The sequence below is a fragment of the Thermobia domestica genome, chromosome 17 (assembly GCF_964235325.1).
Source record: "Thermobia domestica chromosome 17, izTheDome1.hap1.1, whole genome shotgun sequence".
NCBI lineage: Eukaryota > Metazoa > Arthropoda > Insecta > Zygentoma > Lepismatidae > Thermobia > Thermobia domestica.
Window position 1 is genome coordinate 151,623,458 of NC_137470.1, and position 26,086 is coordinate 151,649,543.

General features: G+C 36.7%; 1 protein-coding gene across 8 annotated transcripts in view; it reads left to right on the forward strand.

The window, feature by feature from the left end:
- Nucleotides 1-24,768, forward strand: part of LOC145674415 (elongin-B-like) — an 86,799-nt gene extending 62,031 nt beyond the window's left edge. For all 8 annotated transcript variants that reach the window (XM_081744449.1, XM_081744448.1, XM_081744444.1 and 5 more), the window contains 2 exons: nt 6,724-6,868; nt 24,280-24,768. In XM_081744449.1, the coding sequence (XP_081600575.1) occupies nt 6,724-6,868; nt 24,280-24,400 (266 nt within the window). In that variant the 3' untranslated portion in view covers nt 24,401-24,768. The remainder of the gene's footprint in view (nt 1-6,723; nt 6,869-24,279) is intronic.
- The last annotated feature ends 1,318 nt before the right edge of the window (nt 24,769-26,086 follow it).

The window sequence follows — 26,086 nt, forward strand, 5'->3', positions numbered from 1 at the left end:
GTAATTTACATTGCTGTCTGGAATAGGCTATTTCAACAGCGACTTACGCAGGGGGGTGGGATTTGGGAGTCCGGACCCCCAAAATCCCGATTTTTCTGCTAATTTAGTCTAATTCTAGGTGCAAGTTTTAGTATAATTTATCCTCAAATTGAATTTGAACCTGCCCGCCCAATGACTTTGACCCTTCCGAAATAAATGCCTGCGTATGTGCTTATATTTGAATGATCTTTTATGAAAACGCTGTTTTACACACAAGTGTAGGGCTTCAAGTCTAAACTTTGGTAGCTAATTGTGCTATATATTGTGCTTATTATTATTATTATTATTATTATTATTATTATTATTATTATTATTATTATTATTATTATTATTAGCACCCTGAAAGGTATTCAACCAACTTTTTAACCATTGTAACCGGGTCACCTTCAGATTCTCAAAAATTTTTCCTGCCCTTTGTTTTCAAGATATTAGATTGAAATTGTGCACACGCATTGTGTACATAACTACGTATTTCTCAACAGATTTACAGATCCCTACGTGAACCCAGGCACGGACAGAGAGGCGAAATGTTCCACGGGGGAGGGGGGGGGTGATTTTCAGAAAAATTTCCTGTTTTTCCTGGTTCAGGTATATGATACGGACATGTGAGCTGTACCATTGGAAAGGACACGTTATACTGAAGAAAATGGCGTTTGAACCATGACCCTAGGCCAAATAGTAATGACGTAGTAAATGTTTAGAATATATATATATATGGGTCACCTTTATATTTCAAAAAATGTTTCCGCCCTTTGATTCTAAGATACAAGATTGAAATTTTGCACGCGCGTTGTGTACATAACTACGTATTTTTCAAGAGATTTTCAGATCCCTACGTGAACTCAGGTCCAGGCCAGAGGGGCGCAAACTTTTGAATTTCTTTCGAAAAAACTCCTGGTTTTCCTCGATTTTCTCGTTTCTAGTGTATAATACGGACAATCGAGTGGTACCATCAGAAAGATGCTCTATTCTGAAAAGACAAGGTATGAACCATGATATTACGATAAATAGTAAGGAAGCAGTAGCTGTTTGAGTGAAAGTCTTAAATTTACCTAAATAGGTGGAAATCTCAAAAGGGCTCAGAAAGATATAATTGATGCCTAATTTGGATATGTATGCACTCACTAATTTCGTTTTGTTGAAAGTGTTCCACTTGAAATCTGGGTCTTACTTGAGATCTGGGCCCATAACCAGAATATGTTAACAAAAATTCAACATATTTAGAATAACGTAACAAATTTGTAAGTCTACTTTATTATCCAGTTCCCACCACAGTATAATGCGCATGGAGACATCCCAATGGCAAATCTTTGCAGGCACATTAAAGTTCAGTTTCCCTGTAGTATATTATTTTAGTGCTGTCCATAATCTACTTACGTTTCGTGGTTTTCTTGTTTGCAAGTTGAAGTTTCTTTCTTCGTGTGCGTATAAGCATTAATGTTTTTCTTCAATAATATCTTCTCTGACCAACAGTTCAGTCTTACCACTTGGTTCTGTCTTTGTCTGTATTTATATCTGTGTGTATATACGCTTTTTGCGTTTAACTAACATCTTACGCCCTCTAGCGGTAGAATAATCAACTAACTATTTAACGTAAATAGAAGGAGCTTCAAAAACTTAGTTAACACTTCGATATGAATATAAACATAAAAGAAAAATCATTATTAACAGAATTGACACAGCTTAAGAATAGAGGTGAGTGGATGTGTGTAAGAAAATTCTGGAAAACACGCGTGATCTTCGTTTTCTGAAGAGAATAATATTGTATGACGAAATGTAATTTTCAAATCCTATTGTTCATAGGCAGAGATTAAATAAGGATCAAATGCCGAAACCCATCAATTAACACGGGTGTTTCGAACACAAGGTGATACTTGTCTACGTCTGGTGGGGATAATTCACTGCAAGTTCGTTCAAGGCGGTCAGAAACTATCAATGTCAAACTGTACACGGAACAGTTGGAGCAGATGTATGCCATTGTCTGCCACAAATTCCATTCGTTGGAAGGAGCTATAAAAAAAAATCCAGAATAAACTAGAGTTGTTAATGAAAATGGAGCAGAAAATGCTTCAATTTCCTGTCCCAGAATCTAAATAATCTCTTTAATTAGTATTGTTCGAGAAAGAGAACCATTCCTTCTAATTCGAGCACCCTTATTTGCGTGGAAGTAATTTCGTAATGAAAAGACGACGAACATTCCCAGTGGTCCTTAGGTTTTGAAACCATTTTATTATTTCAAAACCGAAGTTCAATTTCAATTTTTATAACAGATGTTTGATTTTTAAAACCGAAAAATCGGTTTAAAACCGAAAAGTAGTGTAGACCAGTGCTATTCAACCGGGGGTACGTAATGCTGTTTCTGGGAGTCTGCTGGAAATGTCTGTTGACAGTTCACTGCAAGTGAAATTCGATAATTTGTCAATAACTTGTCAATTTGTGACCTTTGTATTTATGCTCGAAAAGAGTACAATGATATAAGTGACAGTGCTATTTCACAACTCCTTCCATTTCCATCAACATATTTGTGTGAACAGGGTTTCTCTGCATTAACATCAATAAAAATGAAGCACAGAAATTGCTTGAATCCAGAATCAGCTCTGATTTCCACACTCTCGAAGATTTGACCAAGAATCTAGGAGTTGGCGTCCCGGAAACAAGCTCAGTTATCTCATTAACAGGTTAGTTCTAAACTTACTTTTAGTTTTTAAATTTTTAGCATGTTCACAGTGTATGTATTATTAGGAATAATGAGGGGAATATCCTCCTCAGTAGAACTGGATGTCTCTCATGTTTTGAAATTTCCCATGTTATTTTTATTTATTTATTTATTTATTTATTTTGATGTGCACTTTATCCCCCTGTAAATAGTCTTTCGATTGGCACACTGATTGTCCCTCTTTTGGGTCTCTATTTGCCCCCTTTTAATCAACAGAATGTGTGTATTAAGTTTAATAAGTTAATTTCGATTTAATTTCTTTTAAAAAGTTTCAGGGGTACACAATTGGATGGCGAACTGTGTCTAGGGGTACGCGGGAAAAAAAGGTTGAATAGCACTTTTGTAGACCGCTTCTATGGCCTTCTCGGTTACCTAATCACGATATCAAAGTCGTGTACGTTAAAATATAAACTTCGCGTATTTATAATCTTTTGTGGGGAGTTTTACGCCTTTTATACTATTTTTTCGCGCATTTCGTAGCCTTTTATATATCATTTTATGCTTTTTTTGCTTTTGTACTCTTTTTCGCGCAGTTTATTACCTTTTATGCTGATTTTCTTACATTTTATTCCCTTTTATAGTGATTTTTACACTGTTGCCATCTAAAATTAAGTTGATGGGAACATTTTGCTAATATAATTTTGATATCAAAACCAACCCCAAATACCGGTTTCGGTTTTCAAACCGAAAATTGATTTTCAGATATTAGATTTTTCAAAAAGCTGACAACCGAAAATGTCACGAGACGTGAACAGTACTACTCTCGCTTTTGGTGCGAGTGGTCCCGCGTTCGATTTCTGGTGGGGATTTGGTCAGAAAAGTGTAGAAATTTTTCAGTCACCTATCTTGCGTGAGATTTTTCCTGGGTTTAACCATTTACACCAGGCAAGTGCTGGAATGCTTCCTAACGTATAGGTCCCAGGCTGCTTCTTTCCTTTCCCATTTCGCCGGGTAGTGGAATCACCGAGGAACGCCATCCTTCATATATGACAGGCTAAAATGGCCATAAATGTCAGAAGCCCAGAAATATAATTCCTAAATAAAAGTTATCAATTATTGTTGGCACCGAACTATGTTTTAGCGCTAGAAAATTAGTTTTTTTTTTTTTTTTTTTCGATTTTCTCGTTAACCACACATTAGAATTTACACTCCGACATGTTGTCTTGTTCATTCGATGTGACCTGTCGACTAATATATGTTTTATCCTTGGACAACATTTAGTTGGAATTACTGGGGACAAGGAGGGGAAATCTCCCTCTGTAAAGAAACATAAGTATCACTGGAGCATGTCTTTAAACGGACGTGTACTGCAAAATATAATGCTTTGATACATTTCTTCTCAAATACATATCATATATGTATAAGACCTTTAACTCGCTCACTGATTATATTAAAAGTAACCTAATAAGATCATGACATTGTTGTTAAATACTGAAAATGTAAATAGGACTAGCTATAATGACAATGACATTCTTCGGAAAAAATCAGGAATAGTTGTCTTCCATGTAATCCTGCGAACACGAGTTTCTGATCGATATTTGTTTGTAACTGTTGGATCACCTGAAGGGATCAATTAAAGATTTATTTTCAAATTGCAGAAACTATTTTCTGTGTGTGCGTATAAGCTGAGAATAATTCTTGTCCGTTATGAATACATTCCTAAAACATTTGGAGTAAAGAAGATTATCCGTATCCGTAAACGGGGAGGTTCTCTGTCCTAATAATATACTTATTTTTACCGAGACAGAAAAGTTTATTCGCATTGTGCAGGTGTCCGCTAAGGGATTTTTCGCTGTACTCATTAATAAATATGCCATTAATCATATAAGCTCTTTCACTAAATTTCTCATTAGATAGGAAGGAAACACGAAGGGTACCATAAAGTTTTAATTATCATAGTAAAAAATCAGGCTACAGGGATTGTTGTGATTTGTAGTTGTTAATCCCACCCTTTGTAGTCACTGCCCAGATTTATAAATTTCTCCCAGCGTTCCTTCACTTTACGCATACCGTCATTGTAGAAGTCTTCCCATTGTGATTTAAAGCACTCTTCCACCTCATGAATGACGTCATCTGTGATCTCAAAATGGAGGCCACGCAACGAATTCTTCATTTGGGGAAACAGGAAAAAGTCACTGGGTGCAAGGTCGGGAGAATAAAGCGAATACTGCAATACCTGGAAGCCACACGCCCTTGCTTTGTCGACAGTAACTTGAGATGAATGAGCTGGTGCTTCTGAAAAGGTGTCAGTAAACGAGGAACCCAGTGCGCAGGTACCTTAGACATGTGAAGTTCGTCATGGATAATTTTCCATACACTACCATAACTAAGACCAGTCCCATTCATAATCGTTAGATGGTTACACGTCTGTCCTCGAGGATTAAACACTACTTTCTTCACAGTGGCCGCATCCTCCATCAGGGATGGTGTTCCAAATCTTGGGTCGTCTGTGAGGGACATATGGCCAGTTTGGAATTTCCTTCTCCACTTTAGAATGGTGTCATTGACATACACAGCCTTCATCTCGTCAGGAATTTGTCTGGCATTATTACCCTACAAATGCAGGAACTTTATCACACTGCAAGCCTCAATCTTATGCATCTTCTACTTCGGTCAATTTTGGCACACACTGTAAAAAATAACAATCATTAGGAGCTAATTCCCTTAACATCATGCACATAAGAACCAGACATAGTACTGACAAAATCTCATCATCATATCTTAATAACTTCCTGGTGATAATTCAAACTTTACGATACCCCCTCGTATGTAGGAAGAGAAAATTAAAGGACAGACAGAGTTCTGGTTTAATTTTGTAGTTTAACATCTCACGGCAGTGTTCAGTAGGCTAAAGGAGACGGTTGATCACTGGAAGTATATGATTGTGATATGAATTAGATTTATTTTTGTGTGCTCCCACCAAATATCGAAACCGGAACTACATACACTGAAGACACACACGCTAGTCACTGGATCAGTAGGGAGGGCTCTGTCAAAATCCAATTGGGTACCATATTAGAATGCAGAGTTCAACATACAACCAGTTGAGAATGCTCCAAGGGCATTGCCAGAACGAACTTAAAAAAAGAATTAATATTTCTTATTAACTTCTACAGGCTTTATACCAATTGGTCTATGTACTTTATTATTATATTCGTTAGGGAACGCGGTTGCGTTCACCTCTGGTGCTTGGGGTCCCGGGTTCGATCCCAGCCCCCGCCAAGTGAACTTTGTGGTGGAGAAACACCGTGTGCGTGGGTTTTCTCGGGGTTCTCCCATTTTCTTCGTTCCACCATTTCACTCATCTCTCATCATCACCGTCTCCTTTAGCCTAACCGGCATAAACGTGGGACGTAAAACTCAAAGATTTCATTTCATTTTTATTATATTCGTTAAACAATTCTTGTAATCTATCCATTTATAATTTCCTTGAGTACTAAATTTTTTCCACATGTTTTGTTTAAGAGTTCTGTGAAAACGTTCTACGGTATGCTGTTTTACCAAGACACATGCTCAAAATGGAGGGCTCAAAATTGAATAATTCGCAAAATATAATCTCTCAATGACAGTTCCCGAGATATGTCTCCTTAAATCTCCCGAAATCGGAAATTTTTGGTCAATATCTCGGGAATGATAAGAGTGACGCCAAAAATGTCATCACTTCTTTTGGATAGTTTTTGATGCTCTATCGAATGGAGGGCTCAAAATTGAAAAATTCGCAAATAACAGACACACAAACATAAAGACATAGAGAATTCAGTAAGGAACTTTTTAATTTCGTTGAAAATTTGCACTGTGATGACGTCTGATTAGACGCTTTACAGCTATTTCTGTCCTTTTCTCTTTCTTTTACCGAAAAGGATGTATCTTAACTTTCTTTAGTGTTAGATGCTGATTTTTTAAAAAAAATTATTTACAAACTTTCAGCATTCCACAAATGAAATAATTGAGACTTCCGTACTTTACAGGTATTCTGAAGGTAGCTCCACAAAATCAGCAACTTTTCCACAAAGATATTGAGATAATGGAGGACGACAAGATTCTCCAGGATTACGGCATTATTTCTAGTGTGGCCAGACCAGATTGTCCAGCTTTAATAGGACTTGCCATTCGGTACAGTATCAGTCAATTATTATTCCACTAGGGTCTGAGGTTGTATAGTTTTATATCTGGGCTTGTAGTAACTCAGTTTACGCAAAAATAAGAAAATTCTGTAGCCTCATAATCAGAGGTTAGTACGTTGCAAGTTGAAAATAATCATAATATTGGAAAAAGAGGCTAGCTTATAAGGCAACAAAAATATCGGGCTAAAAGTGCTTTAAATCAACACTAGCACGAATATAAAAAGAGAAAGGAAAAAAGAAATTATAATTATATAAATACACGTTGTTGTCATAAGATCTGTGAATATCCTAACTATATAAAACTAATGAACTGGCATAAAATAAAGGGGTACTTCCGGTTAACGTAGAAAGTTGAAATTTGGCATGATTGTAGCTTTAAGGGGGATAACTACAGGAAAATTGCCAAAAGTGAATATTTTTTATTTTTAGGGAGTCTAAAGAGGAGATGAAGAAATTCCCCATTCTATATAACGGGCCTTTTTCTGGAACTATAATCTCATGTTCAGGTACTTGGAATTGGAATATAAACTTGAAACTCGGTATACGTGTACGTTTTCGTTAGCGTTACTAAATTAGATCACTAAAAATAAAAATTTTCAGCTGAAGAGTGTTTTTTTTTTTTTTTTTTTTTTTTTTTTTTTTTTTTTTTTTTTTTTGGGAGAATTGAAAAATCTTTCCCATGTTATTTATATGGGACATATTCTACACCCCAAAACGTTTAAGCACTTCCGGTAGGATTAAAACGATGAAATTTGGTATGACTAACCCATAGGCGTTCCCGGACTAACCCACAGGAAAATTGTCAAAAATGAATATTTTTAGTTTTTAAGGGGTCTAAAGGGGGAACAAAGAAATCCCCATGTTATTTAAATGAGAGTTTTCTTGGGATACAAAATCTTATAGATAGTTCAAATATGAAAAGAAACTTGAAATTTGGTTGAATAGTGATTTAATGAGGTGCGAGGTCATAGGCCGAGTAAACGGGGGGACCAGTGGGCGAACCCCTAACTGGTCCAAATTCAGGAAATGTTAAGAGATAATGCACGAAATTCACTCTTGGTGCAAAGGCTGATATATTTATTTATTTATTTATTTATTTATTTATTTATTTATTTATTTCATAAAGACAACACAACAGGCTTAATGACCAGTTATAGTGTCATATAGAGAATTATTTAACATACACTATTAAACATACACAAATATACGTTATCTAATTATACATAAGTTATTGCATGATAATTCTTTTGAACTTCTTCTCTGACATACTAAACACATCTATTACATGAAATCTAATCATTTCATTATATGAAGCACACATTCTCCACAGAGGAGACTTATATAATATTTTTGTTCTTGCTTTTCTACAATAGAATGTCCCAGCGTTTGCTGTTCTAGTCTTACCTGTTGGGACACGTAATGATACTTCTGAAACTAATTTTGGACAATCAATTTTACAATTTAATAATTTATGTAAAAACAACAAATCAAAAACACATCTCCTTTTTTCTAATGTTTGAAAATTAAAATTCCTTACCAAGTCTTCATAGGAGACATACTTTGGATAGAAACCGGTTTTCTTGTATGCAAGCATTTTTAAGAATTTAAATTTTATATTTTCTATTGCATCAGTGTATTTAGTGACATTTGGTGTCCAAACAGTACAACAGTATTCTAATTTTGACCTCACATATGAAAAATATAACCTTATAAATGTTGATTGTTTGCAGAAATCCTGTCCTATCCTATAAATTAAACCCAGGTTTCTATATGCACTACTCGTTATCGCGTCAATGTGTTGGGTAAAGGTTAATTTGCTATCAAATATAACTCCTAGATCTTTGATAGTATTTGGGGTAGACAAGGAAGTGCCACTTATTGTATACGTAAAGTTAATTTGATTTTGTTTCCTCGTGTGAGATACAGATTTACATTTGGAAACATTCAGGACTAATTTATTCTTATCACACCACATTTGAATACTCTCTAAATCTTGTTGAAGTTTCACGCAATCATCAATTGAACCTACTTTGGAGTATAATTTGAGATCGTCGGCAAAAAGAAGAACTTGAGAAGTTTTAATACATAGAGGAATATCATTAATAACAAGAAGAAACAACAGAGGACCTAGATTAGATCCTTGAGGGACTCCTGATAGAGTATTAAATTTTTCAGTAACAAATCCTTTGTATGAAACATATTGTTTTCGGTTATGCAAGAATGATACAAGATACTCCATTGCTTGTTTCGAAAAGTTCAGAGATGCTACTTTCAGTAGCAAGACATCATGATCAACGACGTCAAATGCCTTGCTAAAATCAGTATAAACGACATCTACTTGACCGCCTCTATCTAATTCTGTTACTATAAAATTTGTAAAAAATTGAAAGTTTGTCGAAGTAGACCCATTACGTAAGAAGCCGTGTTGATAAGTTGAAAGAACAGGTTTTACATGATTTAAAATTCGCGCATATAATATACTTTCAAGAATTTTTGCAAAAGGCGACAGAATAGCAATTGGCCTGAAATTTTCTATTTCTCTCTTGTTTCCAGATTTTGGTAATGGACAGACTAAACTTTCTTTCCATTTATCTGGGAAAGTGTTTGTTCTAATCGAAATATTAAATATAGTGCGAAGTGGATATTTAAATATATCACTGCAACCTTTCACAACATAAGGGGGAATGTTATCAGGACCACAAGATGCTTTTGGTTTCAACGCTCGTATAGCATTTTGTATTTCTTCGAGTTTTATTTCATCTAATTGAAAGTTGTCTAATATATTACATTCGGTTCGATTAGCGAGAAAAGAGTCAACGTTGTATGTGGCGGGTATATTGTTGTACACTGAATGGAAATAATGTGCAAATGCCTGTGCTATTTCACTGACATGTTGAATATCATGACCATTGTATGTAAGGGAGTTTGATGACAAATGCTGTGTTTTGCGTTTAATAAAGCTCCAGATCTGGCTTGGGTCTTTCTCGATAGAGTATTCTGAGTTTAAAATAAAAGTTTTGTAGGCTAATTTTATGTCAGATTTTATTTCTTTACGCAGTCTCTCAAATTGATCGCGATGATAAAGTATATTTGTTGATCCATTTTTCCACTTGTTATGGTGGTATGTCTTGGATTTTATTTTCTTAATTATATTATAAGTAAACCAACATGGATAACTTCTGCTGATATGTCTTTTAAGTGGAACACACATATAAAATATGTTGTTAATCATTTGATAAAAGTTTGTTAATGCTATATTTACATCATCCGATTGCGAAAGGCAATCCCAGTTTACTTTAGAGAATTCTATGTACATCTTTTGGAAATCTGCTTTTCTAAAGTTAAAAGCGGGTTCCTTAATTTCTTTCTTAGATTTCTGCAGGTGTTGTAACAGGAAAGAGATAAGTAAAGCTGGGTGATGCCTGTCTTCATTAGTAACAAGAGAACACTCTTTTATTACGGAAACGTCATTAAAATTTGAGAGTACTAAGTCTAAGGTTCGGCCATTACTATTTTGAATGTCATTATGGGAAATTAAGTTATACAGGGACATGAAGTTATTTAAGTCTTTACATTTATTTGTTGAAAGTAGGAGGTCAAAATTAGAACACGTTATTTGACTTATATTAAAGTCCCCTATGCAAAGAACGGTGCTTCCTATTGGAACATTACTCTCAATAAATTCATAAAACAATTCATATGTTGTTACAGTTGAATCCGGAGGAATGTATACTGCACAAATAAACACCTTTAGTGAGTGACTGGAGAGTTTGACAATTACACATTCAAAATTTAGATCACAAGAGTTTATATAAGAGACATTGTAATTTTGATGTACTGCTATTATTACACCCCCTCCCTTACAATTTTTTGATAGTTCAAGGTTCCTGTCTTGACGAAAAACTTGGTATCTCTTATCAAAAAAATTCTCCATCAGTATGACATTCTGTTAAAAAACTTTCGGTGATTGTGATTACATCATAATTATTTGATAAGACATTTGTATAGAATTCTAGAGCTTTGGACCGTAAGCCAAAAGTATTTTGATAAAACACTGAAAACAATTTACAAGTATGGTTTTGAAGCATATTTTCGGATACACAGCTATTATCTACAGAGCATGACAATTAATGAGCCTCGGGGCTTGGCAATACAATAAAACTTGAAGGTGAAATTCTGCTTTTAACACACTTGGTATTTACTAATTTTGGTGTACTTACTAATTGATGCAGTTCCTGAGCACAAAATTCTCATCTGTTGCAGGTCGATTTCCGCTTCACTGACTCAGGGCTGGGTAGTTGGTTTCTTAACAATGGGGATGGATCAGAGGGAGGGTTAACATTCTTCAGAGCACTGTACTTTCACTTTGAACTGCCTTAGGCTGATTTGGTGACAGGGGCTCAGAAGCTGTAAGCTGGAATGTGGAGTCTCTTGTTCTGCTTGGATGCTGTCTGTTTCTATTTTCAAGTGCACTTAAAGTGAATTTTTCCCCATCAATATACAGATAAGGAAACTGCAGATAAGCATAACTACCGCGTTGCCTTGCCTCTTTCATGAAAACTTGTAAATTTTTGCGTTCATTTCTCACTTTGTTAGAATAATCCTGTTCAATGTAAATGTTACTACCACGAAGTTTGCGTCTGCTTTTAAGAACATCTTCTTTGGTTTTGTCTCTTAAAAACTTACACACGATAGGTCGATTTTTATTCGCAGTTATCTTTCCTACTCTGTGAGCTCGCATTATTTCGTCGTCTCTTAACTGAATTTTTAATCTGTCTTGAATTACTTTGCACACTTTTTCTTCAGTTTCTGTCCATGTCTCTCTTTCGCCCTCTTCGACGCCATACAACACAATGTTTTGCCTTCTACTCCTATTTTCGAGGTCATCCAGCCGTTCTTCCAGGAATTCAGTGTATTTTTGTAGTTCACTGACGTCGTTTGTTATGGTCTCGAGTTTCTTGTCAATCAAATCAAGTCTATCCATAATTTTTGTCACGGTTTCTGTCAATCCACGCACTTCACTGACAACAGCTTCATTTGAACTTTTCACTCCGTTTAGTATTGCCTTGATTTCAGCAATATCCGATTTGTTTGAACTAGTGGGGCCCGGATTGGTTTCAACACCTCCTATAACAAGCATTACGAGAATCACTATTCCATATACATAATATGGTTTCTGGGTTTCGTTTCGCGCACCAACAATTTCTACAGAGAATTCATTTCTTGATTTACTACAATTGAATAGACCGATAGCGGCCCTCCAAACACTGAGCGAGACACCCATCTTTCGCTTTACGCTCTGCTGCACTTCGGAGCTAGACACACACACGTCTTTTCACCTGGCCAGTAACGCGAGGCCGTAGGCCGAGCAAACTTGGGGGCGGAGCCCTCAGCTAGCCAAAGGCTAGTACAAATATAAAATTAAACAGAATTTATATGTAAAAAAAAGTTTCTCAACGAAGGAATCTTGCAAGTATTTGATTTCATGAACAAAGCAATATAAGTGGCAAATAGTTATCGTTTTATTTGGTGCCGGAAATTGGTGACAGTGGAAATAGAAAAGAATGTATATATTGTGCCAGCTATGAGTATAAAAAAATGAATAAATAATTTATATTTTTTAATTTCGGAATAGAACTAGCAGATTAAGATTATATGAAAGGACAAACACCAATGGAATGTGAGAACATACTCACGGATTGGATGGAGTGATACGAGGATCCCCGATAGAAATGATTTAGTTTCTTCAAGGGGGTTCAAAATTTGAGTAAGGGTGTATTTCTTATCCCTCCTCCCTCCCTGGTAATCCGCACTCTGACTATACAGTGGGTGTAAACCATTTCGCTGAAAAAACAAGAAGTAAATAAATGGGAAAGAATCATTAAAGAACAGTAGATTAATTGTGCATTACTGTTTTTCCTTTTTTCCAATTTTTAATAAAGCGTTTAGCGATAGCAACCTTTTCTCTGTGTGTGTTATTTTAATTTATCTATTTCCTGGTATATATAAATGCATTTCAGCATGTTTACCAGAAACGAAATGCCCTTCAAATAATATACATACGGTGTTTATAGTACCTTTTTAATTTTATAAAATAACTAGCCTTTGGTTACTATCCCAAGAAAACGCCCATTTAAATAACATGGAAATTTTTTATTTCCTTTCCCTTTACACCCCCTAAAAACTAAAAATATTCAGTTTTGGCAATTTTTCTGTAGATTACTTCCAGAAGGATACAATCATGCTAAATTTCATCATTGTAACTACACTAAGTGCCGAAACATTTTGGGGTGTAGAAAATGTCCTACATAAATGACATGGGAAAGATTTTTCATTTCCCCATAAAACCACTCTGCAGTTGGATTTTTTTTTATTTTTGGTGATTTACTTAGGTAACGCTAACAAAAACGTACAAGCTTACCGAATTTCAAGTTTTTATTTCAATTCCAAGTACCTAAAATATGAGACTATTGGTCAAAAAAGGTCAATTTAAATAATATGGGGAATTTCTTCATTCCCTCCCCACCCTTTAGACCACTTAAAACTTATAAATATTCACTTTTGGTAATTTGTGGGCTCTCTGTGGGCTAGTCCCGAAAAGCTACAATCCTGCCAAATTTCAAGTTTCCACGTCAACTGGAAACAGGGTGGAAAAAAATCATGTTTTTTTTAAAAAAAATCATTTTTGTTGATTTTTTTATTTAAATCGATTTTTTTGATTTAAATCAAATCTTTCTCCTCGTATAATACAAGGCGCGAACTGAAGAAAAAGTATTAGGAATTAGTATTAAATGCTAATTATGCCATTTAAGTGAAAGTATTGGGGTTGAATTTTGAATTATCCCAAATCGTTAACCTATATCAATCCCAAACAATTTTTCTTAACCCTTTTAAATTATGTCTCTTTTTAAAGGTAAATTATAAACTTTCAGTCAAGCAGCTACAGCATCATCCCTATTTATCCTAGGATCATGGTACATACATCACTCTCTTTAGAATAGAACAGCTTTTGAAACGGTAACATTCACATTTCCCTATCATGTCCCTGAAGCGGGAAATTTTGAGTAATCGGCTTTTTTATTTCTGATCCCCTCTTGATTCCCCTATGTTAACGCACAGATCTCAAAATCAACTGGGAAATATTAAGGGGTGTACTAAATGTGTGTACAAAACTTCAAGCTTCTATCTTGAGTAGTAAGGGTGAGGAAACTATTTAACAATGAGCTAAGAACATTCCCACAATGCCCCCAGATGACCCGGATGTAATATAAAAATTTCCTCAGACATTCCTATTTATCCTCGGATCATGATTTTTACATTATTCTCTTCAGAATAAAACAAATTTTCAAACGGTATCCTTCAAATGTCTCTATCGTGTATCTGGGTCGGGTAAATCACGAAAAAATGAATTTTCTTTTAAATATATATATATTTACCTCTGTGGACCCCTCCCCATGTTTTAAGGCAGAGATCTGAAACAAATTTGAAAAATACTGAGGGGTGCACTGAGTAAATGTGCAAAATTTCAATCTGAGGTGCAGAAGTAAGCCCGCGAAAAATAATATTCCCCAAATACCTCATTCCCGTATAAAACAGGATCTCAGGTAACAGTTTCCTGAGACATCCAGTCCTAGGAGCATAGTACGTACATCATTTTCTTAAGAATAGAACAGCCTTTCAAACGGTACCATTCATATGTCTCCATTTGAGGCGGGAAAATCACGAAGAAAGCTATTTTTTGTTAAAAATATCCTTTTTTAAACCTTTTTGCCCCTCTGGACCCCGCTGTTTCCACGCAGAGATCTGAAAATTATTAAGGAGTGCACTGAACGAGTGTGCAAAATTCCTGTTTTCTGAATGCAAAATGTAACCCGCCAAATAATAATAATAATAATACGCATAACAAAAAATATCTTTTTAAATTTATGACGTCATCACACACTATGCCTCAACACAGAAAGGCGTGAAAGCATACACTGTGTAATCAAAAGTATCCGGACACCTCCAAAAATACGTTTTTCATATTCGGTGCATTGTGCTGCCACCTACTGGCAGGTACTCATTATTAGCGACCTCAGTAGTCATTAGGCATCGTGAGAAAACAGAATGGGGTGCTCCGTGGAACTCACGGACTTCGAACATGGTCAGGTGATTGGGTGTCACTTGCGTCAGAAGTCTGTACGCGAGATTTCCACACACCTAAATATCCCTAGGCCCACTGTGTCTGATGTGATAGTGAAGTGGAAACGTGAAGGGACACGTACAGCACAAAAGCGTATAGGCCGAGTTCGTCTGTTGACTGATAGAGACCGCCTACAGTTGAAGAGGTTCGTAAAGTGTAATAGGCAGACATCTATCCAGACCATCACACAGGAATTCCAAACTGCATCAGGATCCACTCCAAGTACTATGACAGTTAGGCGCGAGGTGAGAAAACTTGGATTTCATGGTTCAGCGGCTGCTCATAAGCCATACATCACGCAGGTAAATGCCAAACGACGCCTTGCTTGGTGTAAGGAGCGTAAACATTGGAAGATTGAACAGTGGAAAAACGTTGTGTGGAGTGACGAATCACGGTACACAATGTGGCGATCCGATTGCAGGGTGTGGGTATGGCGAATGCCCGGTGAACGTCATCTGTAGGTGTGTGTATTGCCAACAGTAAAATTCGGAGGTGGTGGTGTTATGGTGTGGTCGTGTTTTCTTGGAGGGGGCTTGCACCCCTTGTGGTTTTGCGTGGCATTCTCACAGCGCAGGCCTACATTGATGTTTTAAGCACCTTCTTGTTTCCCACTGTTGAAGAGCAATTCGGGGATGGCGATTGCATCTTTTAACACGATCTAGCACCTGTTCATACTGCACGGCCTGTGGCGGAGTGGTTACACGACCATAACATCCCTGTAATGGACTGGCCTGCACAGAGTCCTGACTTAGATGCTGTAAAACACCTTTGGGATGTTTTGGAACGCCGACTTCGTGCCAGGTCTCACAGACCTACATCGATACCTCTCCTCAGTTCAACACTCCGTGAAGAATGGGCCCCCATTCCCCAAGAAAACTACCAGCACCTGATTGAAAGTATGTCTGCGAGAGTGGAAGCTGTCATCAAGGCTAAGGGTGGGCCAACACAATATTGAATTCCAGCAGTACCGATGGAGGACGCCATGAAGTTTTAAGTCATTTTTAGCCAGGTGTCCGGATACTTTTGATCACATAGTGTATGTAACGTGTTCTAAAATGCCTCCAGTCTTGAAGAAAACGAAGTAAAAAGTCTTATTGGTACTTTTTTAATCAAATAATGAAGATTCTACCCTATCACCTAAAAATAGGTGATATAATTTAAAAGGTTAAGCATTAAGGAAAAAGTACAGCAACGTTTATCAAAATGACACTTTTTTTTTTTTTTTTTTTTTTTTTTACAAAAGTTACTGATATTTCTCAAGGGCCTATTTTTAAAAAACTCAGAACTAGCTTGCGGCATGAAATACATAAATTTCGCCTAAAGTTATAAAATTAACAAAGGACAATTTGGAGAGGGGATAGGACCCCTCTAAATACGCCCTATTATTTGGGAACAAACAAACAGACACGAACAAAAAAGGATTTTCGTCTTAAATGTCGATGGTGATTTCCCCGTTGGAATAGTTAACGATTTTAAAACCTAAACCCAATGTTACGAAAAGAAGAAAGCAGGATTGCTCCATTAACTGTTTAAAACAGGATTTTTCCTAATCATCCTCTGCATGACACTTTGTTTTCATACTATACTGTACATTTGAGTCTCATTGTATTATGATTATTAATTTCCATAATCGAAATAACAGAACAGAAACGGGATTTCCACTTTAAATTAATTTCCACTCCGCTTTAAATTAATTTATTTCGGAATTCGATTTAAATCAACGATTTTTATTTAAAAAAATCAAGTGATTTAAATCAATCCACCCTGACTGGAAGTACTCGTTATTTTATGTCAGTTTATTTAGTTTTATATATAGTTATTAATAGGAAAGGATATCTGGAGAGTCAGGAAACTGAGGAAGCAACCAGTCGTTCCTACAAAACATATCAGGTGTACTTCGTTTTCATTTCTTCCTAAGACTAAAAATACCATATAGTGCCTGGCCTATTCTAGAATATTTGTTTAGTAGATAGAGAGATTACCATCTCGGAAGGGTGTGTCGATTTCCCCCCTTCCCACAAATTTGAAGTAATTCGGGTTTCCTAAATTTCTCACCAAATGGCTCTCAAATCATGTGACAATGGATTGGACTGAAGGTCGCTATGACGCCGTTGTTGTCTCAATACCTGAGGCCTAGAGCTCTTTCGGACCTGGGTTCCATTCGCAGCACGAGCTGATGTGGTTTGAATCTCACGTTAAGACAGCGTTTCCCAACCTTTTTCACCTTGCGGCACACTACGGGTGTTACTTGGATTCTCGCGGCACACTTATAGATATTATTATTTGTAAATACAAAACACAGTGGTATTTTCTTTTGTGATTATTGATCTTCTCACAGAGAAGAAATCTCGATCACTGTTTTTTCCCGCTGGTAAATCATTATGCTTATTTTTCATTCTAATTTAAAAATAGAAAACAATTGCAATGAAATATTGGACTCAGGTTTTTAAAAATACGTTTTCTTTTTAAAAACTGTATCCAACCTTTTTACTAAGAAGGAAGATCACTAAATGACGAACGAACAAACCAATCTCTTTTACTTTTAAAGCACAAATATAGGTAATTTGTCGAAAGGATTGAATGATATTTTAAATTTTCAAATTACGAAATAGTCTGCAACAATAAAGAAGCAATAATGGTCATAACAATGATAACAAATACTTTTTTCAATATTAGAAATGTACAGAACAGTAACACGGTATGAAACTTAAAATTGTAGATTCATAGTAGAGGTTCATATTAATGTGAAATACAAATATACAATTTTCAATAGGCTTTGCAATTTGATTGCTATAAAATTAATAATTTTGTTTCGATTCCTCGCGGCGCACCAGTGGCCCATTCACGGCATACCGGTTGGGAAACGCTGCGTTAAGATGTAGGTTCACATTTGCTGTGGCCTCGATGCTGAAAGAGAGTCTAAATTAAAATCCAACACTCGAGAATTGAAAAGGAGTTTGTGTCGTTCTCGTTGAATTCTCTGATTTTTCTGTGGAAATATTTTGGAATCGGTATATGAATTTTGATAATGGTGAATAGCAGAGTCGGATTTCGGTTTACTGGGGCCCTAAGTTGTTGAAAGTAATGGGGCCCTTTATATGTCCAGATGAACTTATTCACCCTATGTACAGAAATGAAGACATTAGTGATATTTCGGAAGCAGGCTAGCAGATCTATTACTTGCATCATAGAAGCCTACACAACGTGATGCACTGTTGCTATATATAGATTTTGTTTTACTTATTGTTTATCTTATTTATTTATTTATTTATTTATTTATTTATAATAGGTTTCAGATACAGCACTAGGCCATTTTACACTGAAACATTTTAACAATTTGTAACATAACAATAGAATAACAATTTGAAATCAAGATGGTACAGTACAATGGCAACATTACAAAGATCGTTTATTTATAGATGATCTCAAGGTATGCTCATTTGAAAAAAACGTACCTAGAAAGATAAGGTATTTTGGATTGACAAGAAGAAAAGCTCAGGTGCGTTAACTTCAGTTTTAGCATAGTTAGTAGGGACTATAGATTCATCCACTATAATAGTAGACATTTAAAATGAAAAATCTTTAAGTTTTACGTCCCACGGTTATCTCAGCTAGGCTAAAGGAGACGGTGATGATGAGAAATGAATGAAATGGTAGAATGAAGAAAGTGGGAGGAAACCGGACTACCCCGTGAAAACCCACGGACACGATTATATCCACCACAAACTTACCTGGCCGTGGATCAAACCAGATACCCCACGCACCAGAGGTAAGCGCTCTACCACTGAGCCACCGTAACCCTTTAAAAGAAATTCATTATTTATTTTTCAGATATTGAAGTCGCGAATATTTGAAGAAATTGTGTCGCGAATATTTGAAGAAATTCTGTCGCGAATATTTGAAGTCGCGAATATTTCTTTCCAAATCTATTTTCTTGTGACTAGTTATTTACTGTGTGCAAGTTCGTGGCTTCATAATTAGAGGCGTCAAAGTATTAAATATATATACAGGGTGTTAATGAACTATACCAACAAACTTTAAGAGGTGATTCCTCACATCAAAATAAGAGAAAAACTCCATAGAGACCTATGGCGAAAAGTACGTAGTTTCAGAGCTAGGGCTGTACAAAATCGCAAAAAAAGACAAATTTCAAGAGGCCCTCTTTCGAATTCGAGAGATTGTGGATGGTGGTCCTTATCAGCATAAAGGAAGTCACGCATACGCAATCCAAAAGTGCATATTTCATTAATGTTCAATGGGTGTACAGATTATTTCCTGCAGGCTGAAAATCCCAGACATGCCATCAACCGAATTTTGAGATATGCTGTGACTTTATGATTGGTCCAAAGTAGGCAAACGATAAGCCTTGATAGCAGTGAACACGGAATCCTTAGGCGCGATGTCGGAAGTGTTAAGAATCGTCAGCAGCACGGTTTCTCATACTCGGGAAATCGCATGGTACAATGTTTTCTTTCACGCTTATAAGTGAAGAGAACGTGAAATATGCCGTGACGAAATACTTACCATCACACGTTATTCCGAACACAAAGAAACATGGAGCTGCCGGTTCCCAACACTTCCAACTTCCCTCCGAAGCACTGGATGTCCATTGTTGTCAAGGTTTTCCTCCTGCTTACTTTGGACCCTTCTTGAAATCAGGGTATATCTGAAAACTCTATTGAAAACATCCCTGAGAATTATACTCTTTACTCCTATTGACAATTGATGAAATATGCACTTTTGGCTTGTGTATGCCTGACTTCCTTTACGCTGATAAGGACCACCATCCACAGTCTCTCGAATTCTAAATAAACCTCTTGAAATTTGGCTTTTTCGGGATTTTGGACAGCCCTAGCTCTGAAACTATGCACTTTTCGCCATAGGTCCATATGAACTTTTTCTCTTATTTTAATGTGAGGAATCACCTCTTTGTCGGTATAGTTCATTAACACCCTGTATATATATAAAATAAAGTGTTTGTGTGTCAGTCTGTGTGCGGCCTGGAGACCAGACGAGTGGACGGAGAGTTAATGTACTTTGGTCCAGACCCCAGACCAAGACGAAGCGTTTTTTTTAAAAATTTTGAACCAGGGGGTCTCAAGGGGGGAGGGCATTTACCGGGACATGTAAAAGTAGTAGAAAATGACCGATATTAATGTCGAATTCATAGTTTTCGCGGTCGCTGAAATCAATGGTGAAACTCCGATTGTATTAACTTCCAAATTCACCCCATTCGGCTGCGGGCCATGAGTCACCGGGGGAGGGGGTACCGAGGCATGTAAATATAATCCAAAATGACCAATATTAGTGTCAAATCCATAGTTTTCGCCGTCCATGATGTCAATCGTGACACTTCCATTAGTGATAACTCAAATTCAGCTACCATTGTATGCGGGCCGGGGCTCACCTGCAGAAGGGAGATTACCGAGACATGTAAAAATAATCTAAAATGACCAATACTAGTGTCAAATCCATAGTTTTCGCCGTTCCTGATGTCAATCGTGACACTTCTATTATCGATAACTTTCAAATTCAGCTACCATTGTATGCGGGCCGGAGTTCATCTGCAGGGGAGAGATTACCGAGACATGTAAAAATAATCTAAAATGACCGATATTGGTGGCAAATCCATGGCTTTCGCGGTCGCTGAGACGAATGGTGATACCCTCACTGGGACGTTGACTTTCCAATACAGCCCCTATGCGAAGAATGTGTATTTCAGCTATATTGTAATAAAATTAACCGGGAAAAGTTTATATATAAAGAGTTGTTCACCTTGAACTAAAAGGGGAAGGACTATTTTGAACAAGAATTAGGACTTTAACTCAAATCTTGTTTTGTGTTTCTCTGCTGGCCCTTTTAAATTTATTTACAGCCAGTTTGATTTGAAATACTGAGCGGGCCACTACATGATATAGGTAAAGGGAAGGGAAAACGTGAAAAAGAAAAGGAAAGAAGAGATGACTCACTGAAATCAGAAAGAAAACATGCCGTGCTTGTAGGTAGTGACGAAAAAAATCTTTGAGTTTTACGTCCCACGGTTATGCCGGTTAGGCTAAAGGAGACGGTGATGGTGAGTAATGAATAAAATGGTGCGATGAAGAAAGTGGGAGGAAACGGGAGAACCCCGAGAAAACCCACGCACACGGTGTTTGTCCACCACAAAGTTCACTTGGCGGGGGCTGGGATCGAACCCGGGACCCCTAGCACCAGAGGTGAACGCTCTACCACTGAGCCACCGCGGAGTAGTAACCTTAGGTAGGTAGTAACGAGAATTTTATATTGTTTCCTTAGAAATTTTAAAAAGGGTTCAAATTTACCACTTTCTACAAAACGGGAGGGGTTCACCCTTTACTGGCTTACTTCACTTTATTTTTCAGGTAACATAGGTTAAATGTAACGTTCAGTTATAGTGTCTTGTTTCCTGCTACAGTCTGTAGTTAACAACAAATATAAAATCACTAGCATCAATTACTCGCTTCGCTGGGTAAAATGAAGGAAAAAACATGTTCCGTTAGTTAGTTTTTACTATTACTAAAGCGGTTTCTGATATCGGTCATTTTCCATCATTTTCATATTTCTCTTCCCTCCTCCTCCCCCATGTGATGACACTGAATTTAGATTTAAACGGCATCGGAGGTGTCATTGTTCATCACAGCAACCCCGGAAACTATGGATTTGGCACTAATATCGGTCATTTTCGTTGATTTTTATACATCTCCACCTTTCCCTTCACCATGTGTCGGAAGTGTCACTGTCCTCAGCGATCTCGAAAACCATAGATTCGACACTGATGTTGGACGTTTTCGATCATTTATATATATATATATATATAATATACTTCCTGCCCCTCCCCCAAGTTGCGGTGCTGAATTTGGATTTAAACAGGATCGGACGTGTCACTGTTCATCTCAGTGACCTCGGTAACTATGGATTCGACACTAATATTGGTCATTTTTGATAATTTTTTATGAATCTTCTCTTCCCCTCCCCAAGTTGCAGTGCTAATTTGGACGTAAACGGGATCGGAAGTGTCAGTGTTCAACTCAGCAACCACGAATACTATGGATTCGACACTAATATTGGTCATCTTTGATCATTTTTATGTATCTCCCCCTCTCCCTTCCCCAAGTTGCAGGGCTGAATTTGGACGTAAACGGAATGGGGAGTATCACTGTTTAACTCAGCAACCCCGAAAACTATGGATTCGGCACTAATATTAATTATTTTCGGTCATTTATATATATATATATATATATATATATATATATATATATATATATATATATATCCAAACACCGTGCTCGCGGATTTTCTCGGGGTTCTCCCGTTTCCTTTCACTTTCTTCATTCCACCATTTCACTCATTTCTCATTATCACCGTCTCCTTTAGCCTAACCGACATAACCGTGGGACGTAAAACTTGAAGATTTCATTTTCATATATATATCTCCTTTCTCCTCCTCCTCCAAGTTGTGGTGCTGAATTGGGATTTAAACGGGATCGGATATGTCACTGTTGATTTCAGTGATCCCGAAAACTATGGATTCGACACTAATATCTGTTATTTTCGGTCATTTATAAATGTCTCTCCCTCCGCCTCCTCCTCCCCTAAGTTGCGCCATCAAAGTGATATAATAAAAATCATCCCAGGCCCGAACCTCACCATTGTTAAAAATTTGATCGGGTGTTGGTCGGAGTTATATATATATATATATATATATATATATATCCCTCTGCTTCCCCTCCCCGAAGTTGCACCGTCAAAGTGATATGATGAAAAGCATATCAGGTCCGAACCTGATCTATGTTGAAAATTTGATTGATATCGGTCGGGTGGTTCAAGAGTGATGAAGTCACAAAGACAGTCACTTTCATTTTCTTTTTTTTACATATATATATATATGTATGTATATGTATATCCCCTTCTCCCTCCCCTACGTTGAACCGTGAACCTGAAATGATAGAAATCATCCCAGGCCCGCACCTTATCTGTGTTGAAAGTTTGGTAGAGATCGGTCTAGTGATTCAAGAGTTATTAAGATTTATTCATTTTTATATATCTCCTTCTGCCTTCCCGCTCCCTAAGCTCTAGCGTCAACGTGAAATGATAAAAACACTTCCAGTCCCGACGCTTATCAATGTTGAAAATTTGATTGAGATCGGTCGGGTAGTTCAAGAGAGTAGGAGTCACAAACCTAGTCATTTTCAATTTTATGATATAGACTGGCCTTTGGCTAGCTGGAGGCTCCAACCCCAGCGTTTGCTCGGCCTAAAGCCTCGCACCTCTTAAACCCACAATTCTATCTAACTTGAAAGTTCTTTAGGTATTTTAACTATCTAAAAGATAAGATTTTGTATCCCAAGATAACGTCCATTTAAGTAACATGAGGTAATTCTTCATTCCTCCTTCAGATCCCTTAAAAATATTCACTTTTGGTAATTTTGGTGTGGGTTAGTCCCGGGAAGCTACAATTAAGGCAAAATTTCAACTTTCCACGTCAACCGGAAGTGCCTCTTTATTTTATGTCAGTTCATGTATTTTATATATAGTTTAGGATAGCAATAGAGCAGCGTACAAGGGATGAAGTGGACACTTTTATTGAAATGGAAACGTTACTTACTTTCAAGTTACCTAAACTAACCTTAACTCACAACCTATCCTAACACACTATTGTTCCAATACTTTTTCGTAAAGTTTCAATGCTGTTACTCCCAGCCTGGCCCAACCCACTTGTTTATCCTCGCTGATCTGGAAACACGTGGAGTTGATGCTGTGTTGCAATTTATCGCACAACCATGAACTTCCCCAGCTCTATGGCTTTTGCTTATTGGGGTGATGTGGCAACAGCGGAGTGCTTCATCAAGTCATCAGCAGCCAACAACAGGCACACTGTCTTCTGCTTTAGATGGTACTGTTGTGTAATTGGAGATGGTTCATACAGCGACATAGCTTTAGTTCCGATACTGATTTTGTTTTCATAAGATATACATTTTACAGTGTTGTTCTCAATATATTTCTTGATATAAGTTAAATAGTAATTAGTACATTAATAAATATACTGTGTTCGATTTTTATTCCAGTAAACAACATATAAGAGACCGGCTTTTCTCCTAAAATATTTACATTAAAATTTTTCAGGAAATCTGACGGTGGGGTAACTGAGTTACTCCACTTGGTAGAAGAAGGCTTAATAATGTTGTGGCTTTTTTTTTCAGATTGGACAATGGCGAATTTGAGCCTTTGGAAATCACTCCGTATTCGTCTCCTCCTGAGCTACCTGATGTAATGAAACCTGAAGAAACATGTGGCCATACTTCCTTCCGATTCCCTTTTTGAAAATTTGAACAAATTTTTGTGCTTCTGTTCAATTCATGAAAGAAAAACAAACCTTTCCTCAACCTTTAAGATGTTTAAACTTGCAAGATTAAAGTTTAGTTCTTGAGCTCATAAAAGACTGTTGAAATAAATTAAAATTTCGTGTGTCCATGTGAATATCGTTGAGTTATTGATTTCATTATCTGTTGCTTATAAATGTCTTTTTCTAAATTGTACAGATTTAACTAATCCATAATCTGTATTAGGAAAAAGAAATGGTTTTGTGAAATCTATTTACTATCATGTTTTTATGTACACAGAACATTGTTAATTTATAGAAACGAAATCGCTCTTTTGTAATTTTACACAATAAATAGTATAAAAATGTATTTCACTATTTTAATTTTTTGTAATTATCTTGTAATCAAAATGATATTCACGAAGTTAAATGTCGATTAAAAGGAGGGAACTCGTGTTATTATTATTATTTATTTTATTTTATTTTTTATTTATTTATTTATTTATTTATTTATTATTTTTTTTTTGTCGCGAATTCTGTCGAGGAATTTGAAACTTAAAATATATAAAATGATAGTCATGCCTGTGGGTCTGTCTGGTTGCAAAACATGGTCGCTTACACTGAGGGAAGAACATAGACTGAAAGTATTTGAGAACAAGATTTTGAGACGAATATTCAGACCCAAAAGAAACGGGAACGGGGAATCACGGAAAGTTCATAACGAGGAACTACATAATTTAAACCGTTCACCAAACATTGTTAGAGCCATCATTTCTGCGAGGCTCAAGTGGGGCAGTCGTGTTGCCAGAATGGAAGAAGTAGGAACGCTTTCGAAGTTTTAACTGGAAATCCAATCGGAAAACGACTATTAGGAACACCTAGGCGCAGATGGGAGGACAATATTAAGATAGATTTCGCAGAAATAGGAATATAAAGTTGAAACTGGATCCAGTTGGCTAAGAATAGAAGTCAATGGAGAGCTTTTTGTGAACGTGTCATTCAACCTCCGGGTTCCATAGGCCATAGAGTTAATTAGTTAGTTAGTAATTATCTGGCAAGTATTGCCATGACGGAAAGTATTTTCTGTATACGTATGATGGACATTCCGAATTTGGCTGCGTATAGGACGCACTTTCTTCATTCTATAATAAGTACAAAAATGGAATGCATCTTATACGTCGACACAGAGATTTTTACTATTTCAATTTCAGTAAGAATTGAAATGAAATCTTTAAGTTTTACGTATCACGGTCATGCTGGCTAGGTAAAGGAGACGGTAATAATGAAAAATTAATGAAATGGTGGAATGAAGAAAGTGGTAGAAAACTGGAGAACCTCAAGAAAACACCCCGGACATGGTGTTTGTCCAACATAAAGCCCACTTGGCACGGGCTGGGATCAAACCAAGAACCACCTTCAGTAAATATTCCTGGTTCTGTGTTTTTTGATGTCTTCCTTGGGGGCCGCGGTGGCTCAGTGATAGAGAGTTTACCTCTAGTGCGTGGGATCTCTGGTTGTATCTTAGTTAGCACCAAGTGGTCTTTGTAACGGAGTTTCTTCGGAGTTTTTCCGTTTCCTCTAACTTCATTCTCATCACTAGCGTCTCCTTTAGCCTAGACGCAGAGTCGTGGGACCTACAGTTGAAAGATTTCATTTCATTTTGATGGCTTCTTTGTTTCCTTTCTTGC